At 37.2% G+C, this 5,278-nt stretch overlaps 1 protein-coding gene across 1 annotated transcript; it reads left to right on the top strand.

The window, feature by feature from the left end:
- Positions 1-1,093: 1,093 nt before the first annotated feature.
- On the top strand, positions 1,094-4,285 carry LOC139773174 (trypsin-3). The gene is made up of 7 exons (XM_071707448.1): positions 1,094-1,246; positions 1,742-1,860; positions 1,918-2,012; positions 2,393-2,552; positions 2,639-2,749; positions 2,832-2,981; positions 3,083-4,285. The coding sequence occupies exons 1-7, from the start codon at positions 1,162-1,164 to the stop codon at positions 3,344-3,346; spliced, it is 984 nt and encodes a 327-aa protein (XP_071563549.1). The 5' UTR covers positions 1,094-1,161; the 3' UTR covers positions 3,347-4,285.
- Positions 4,286-5,278: the final 993 nt, after the last annotated feature.

Raw genomic sequence — 5,278 nt, forward strand, 5'->3', positions numbered from 1 at the left:
TTTATCTGAACAACAGTATATAGAATACAGAAATATAATCGCACTTAGTTGTAAGAAAAAATGAGAGGTCCTAAACGAAATCGCTGAAATATAATAAGATTAATTATGTTTAATTTAACGTGCTATATTTCTTCCTATTCTAACATTATCTATAAATTTTCCTTCATTAATTTTTTTTTACGTTTATGCCTCCTTTTCGGGTAAATATTTTTCTCTTCTCCCCCGTATCTGTCGTTCCTTATCTCTCTTTTCGTTGTCGATGGCTCCCGATCTTCCACCACATGGCGTTAAGGGAAGAAGGGGTAGAGTGAAGGAAGGAACAACGATATCCCGATAATTTACATCAATAGTGGTTGAACTGAACGGCCACCAACCACTTTGCATATTGGATACTCGCACGACTCGCAGTTTAGCGCCGTCTTCAATGAATATCCTGCAGCCGGCCGCTGCAGTCGCCGGAAATAGCCTCCGTTCCGGAATTTCATTATCCCCGGATCGCCCTTGTCGTTGATGCCCGATATCTCGTCCGGCTCCGGGTGGAATTCAAAAATTCTGCCAATTCCAGGACATTTTTATCTATCCTACTTGGTAATTTCATTGGCTTCCGGAAGAATTGTCGCGCTCGTGGCCTCGCCTGATTCCTCGACGTCGGGAGTATCGTTTCAAACCGCTATCGATGGCGTCGCAATTTTGCATATATATAGCGGTGTGATTTTTTATGAGCCGATATTATCGCTGCTCCTCCTATTTCTTGTAACTTATTATCATAATCATAGACGTTTTATCTTAGTGAAAAGAGAAAGGAAGCACTGGCGAACTAATCAAAATTGGCATCATGAAGAAAAAAAAACTCTTGACGACAGAAATTTTTCAGTAAAATTTATCGGAAATAAAACTATGATATTGTGCAAAGTGTGATATTGCAAAAAAAAAATTGCAGAAAAGAATTCGAGAGTTGCGGTAATACTGGAATTTCCATGAGTGCGTAGAGATATAATGTAAATTGACGTGGAATCCAATCTCAATTAACCCGAGATAATAACCGATAACCGATAACGGATAAAGCTACGATAAAGGCTTTGCTCGGCCGCGATCCGATAACGAATTTTTATCCCGGGATTGCTAGCGACAGTCAGACAGTCGTTCTGTGGTAGTGACTAAATGATGAACCTTCGTGAATCGTGGAGAACAATGCGGTCTACGTTACATCTATTAGTGCTTCTGACGATTCTATATCTCGTCCATGGTAAGTGTAAAAAAGAGAGAAGGTTTCGTATATCTCGGTCTCTAAACTGATTTCGTGAATCGCAAAGCGGGGCAACACGTGCTCGCTTCTGATTATTATTCTTGTTTGTTTTTGAAACCGGGGAGATATTCAGGCCGTGGGCAACGAGCAATTTTGCACGGTACATTAGTATGCATTATCGAATCAAAATATGCGCAGCATGCACTCGCAACAAGATCGGGGGTTGATAGAATATTAATCGCGCTCGGATAAAATTGCGACGGTTAATTAGTTTTTCATTAAGCTCGCCGATAATTATCGCGCGGGCCGTGCACGTTCTGGAAAATAATTTTTACGCCCGTAACGAATATCTAATTCATGCGTCGCAATAACCCGGGATTATGAGCTTCGTTCTTCTCAATAAATCCATTTTTGTCGTGCAATTTAGATTTTATCTTGCGACAACACGATGTGTGCACCGTCAACGATAATGACAATTATAATTTGTGCGTTAAGGCTCGCCAGCCGATCTTCTGCCTGACGATATTCCTCCTGACGTGACGCCAACGACTTTCGATTTAACTGGTCGCATAGTTAATGGCACAAAGGCCGTTTTGAAGCAATTCCCTCATCAGGTAATATTTTTTGACAATTTCAATTTAATGCATGTCTGAAAGAAATGCTATTTTTAGGTGTCTTTAATGCGCAGCTACTCCAAAAAGCACTTTTGCGGCGGAAGTTTGATTAGCTCTTCTCTAGTCCTAACTGCAGGTCACTGCATGTATATGTAAGCCAATGATTTTCAAATCAGTTCAAGTTCTCGTTGATAATGATCAGATATCTCGATCATTATCAACGGACAGACATCATAAATGGAATTGCAGATCTCACTACTTTAATATTGCTACCAACTTTGCTTCTATAACTTCTTGTTATTTTTCGATAAATACCATCAACGATATCTCAGTGATCTGACATATTATAATCTACATCTGTTATCTTCTTGAAAAATTATTCTTTGTGTAAAACATCGATCAACTAATTAATTTATATATCGTACACATTAGTAGATTAGTAAAAAAGCGCGGAGAAAGTATTTAGATCTATAATTAAATTAAACCACAGATTATTACTGAATAGAAATAAATAGAGTTATTAATTACGTAGATCTGGAAAGGTTATACAACCATGGGAGATTACTGTGGTTGGAGGAATAGTAAAGTTGTCCGACAAGAGAACGAATCGACAGCAAAGGGACGTTGTGACTATCAGGATTCACCCGAAATTTAATCTTAGAACCTTGCACAATGACGTTGCCGTTTTGAAAGTATGATGGTTTTACAAATCAACCGTTATTTACCGCATTTTCGTGTGACTTTTAGAATAAGCGTAATTCACGTCTGATTTTCGTAGCTATCGCAAAACTTTAAGTTTACTCCGGAACTTCGTAGTGTGCCCTTGCCAGGGAACGCACCCGTACCCAAGACAGTTTGTCAGGTACCTGGTTGGGGTTATCAATCGTCCGTGAGTATGCAGCAAAATATTTTAACTGCAGGCAAATTCACTTAAATTAGAAAATTATTACGACACATTAAAAATATTTCAGAGTATCCCGATAACGTCTCCCGACTTGCTGTACGTGGATTTACCCATTCGAAGCGTAACCGAATGTCGCAAACTACTCAAAAACATAACAGATTTGCCATCGGGAATGTTTTGTGCTGGTTATCTAGAGGGTGGAAGAGACGCTTGTCAAGTAAAATTCGTATTTTCTTATTCATTTACGTATATATTTACGCATGTATACATGACCAACGTGATTTATATTGCTGATATACGATTTTTTGAATCTTCCAGGGTGATTCCGGCGGCGGGATGGTCTGCAAAGGTATTCTGACCGGTGTCGTTTCGGGTGGCGAGGGGTGTGCTGAGCCACTGCTGCCCGGGGTGTACGCGGATATTTTTCACTACTTGAATTGGATATTAGATGAGAAAGAAATAGTAGTGATAGTGCAAGGACGTGATTTGGGAAATCACGGCACGTCTAACACGTCGTCGATTACGATCATGATAATCTCCTTTCTCCTTTGTGCTGTTATCAATTACACCTCTAGACCTTGAAGCTGAGATACTCTGTTGACACGTTGATATATATGTTTGAAGATACTATTGAACAAGAAACATGTTTTTATGGGTGTTATGTGGTAATATCAGAGTTTACGACCGTGTTTGTAATGTCGCGTGACCATATATGTGACTTGGCGAGTGAAATACCCTACCAAATAAATAAAGTTTAAAATTAGTAAGACTGCTTTTATGATTCAAATAGTTGCGTTTGAAGTTTTAAACGAATATCGTGTATCACAATTTATCAAGTTGTAAGTTATTCTCGATTAATTATTTAGTTTGCGAGATCGTTGATGAGATTCACTACATTTTAAACAATTAATTTGAAATAATCACGCGAGAGATATTTAAAATGTTTTATTTCATAACGTAGCTTGAACTTGAATCCATCGATCTTAATCTATTTCACATTTCATTCTTTACCGTTTTGGCTGTGTTCGTTGAAGCACGTTTAAAAATCCCCATGGTACTTGAAACGCAATATGATTTAGTATAATAATTGATTTCTGATAAGCCAGTTGCACACAATCCATGAAACTGTCGATATCTCTGACAATAGAATGCAGAGAAAATTAATCTTGCTCAATCTTGTTTCGTTGATCTTATCAGGAAAGATTGTTTTATTTTTTTCTATAAATATACACGTATGCAGGAAGTAAATCTTATCGTTCTATTATAGTTGAGATTGTATAAATAAATAAGATAAAGCCGGAGACTTGATTTATTATAAGCATTTCTTTAATACTATTTTCATTAAAATTCCACCGTTAGAAACCGATGACGAGATATCTCGTATTTTTTATTTATCATTAATCAAGAATAGTTATTACTCAATAATAAGTGGCAACGGCAACAGTTAGAAGTTCTTTGGTGATTTGTTATCGTATATGTATATGTAAGATGTGTATAAGTAATAAATTTTTTTAATTATTACTTTAGCTATTTTTAACTTTTCGTCTTTCGTAAACATACAAATATCGTGAAAATTATTTTTCATTTATTTATTTTACGGAACATATGTACATTCTATTAAATATGAAAGGGTTAATACAAGAAATAATTTTTCGTTGCCTTCCACGCGAAGGGATGCAAAGAAAAAGAAGTGAAAAAGAAGAAAGCCGGAGGAAGGGACAGACGCGCGATGTATCCACTTTGATGTCAAACGGAAAGCAGCACCGGCAGACGCGCAAGAAGCTCATATCTCACTTAATACACGGTGGATGATATCGAGAAATGTATTAGCGGATTGCTCGCTGCCAAGATGGGGAAACGTCCACGGTGTATTCGCAAATCGCGCAGCTCCTTTACCGCGTCTGCTGGTTTCGCTGCACCGGTATTAAATTCTGTGCGAGTCTAGTACCTTCAAAGAAATGTGGGGACTCTTGGCGGCTCTTTTAGATTGGATATAAATTTCGCGCGTTAATATTTGCTTCGTACGCGTACGAGTCACGAGGGGATTATGGAAATTGAATTGCTCTCGTCTAGCTGAAAGAAAACGTCGATGTAATTATTCGACAAAATTGAATCGTCTTATTTCTTGAAAGGCGTAGGAATTAAACATTAAAATATGCCCTCCTGAAAATTCCCAAAAAGTCGCGTTAAGAATAATTTATCGTTCTGAATCTTTAAGCGTCGCTGTTCGCAAAAAGTTACACGACAGATAGATATTTTAAAATGAATAAAATATGAAATATTTGATTTAATAACGGTATTTGATTTTATTTAAGTGTTCTTTGATATTCTGAGCAACCAACAGAAATAGAAAATAGAAAACTAGTTCAAGTTAGATTTGCATTTTATATAAATCGCAAATGCATTTCACATTGCAAAATAAGTTATTTGAAATCTTGTTATTTGAAACGTCCTTGTATAATGGGATCTCGATTTATTTTAATCGGAGCACGATATTGACCCGTGTTTTTACAT

This window comes from Temnothorax nylanderi, unplaced genomic scaffold (assembly GCF_030848795.1).
Source record: "Temnothorax nylanderi isolate EJ_2023f unplaced genomic scaffold, tnyl_v1.0 TNYL_tig0058_pilon, whole genome shotgun sequence".
NCBI lineage: Eukaryota > Metazoa > Arthropoda > Insecta > Hymenoptera > Formicidae > Temnothorax > Temnothorax nylanderi.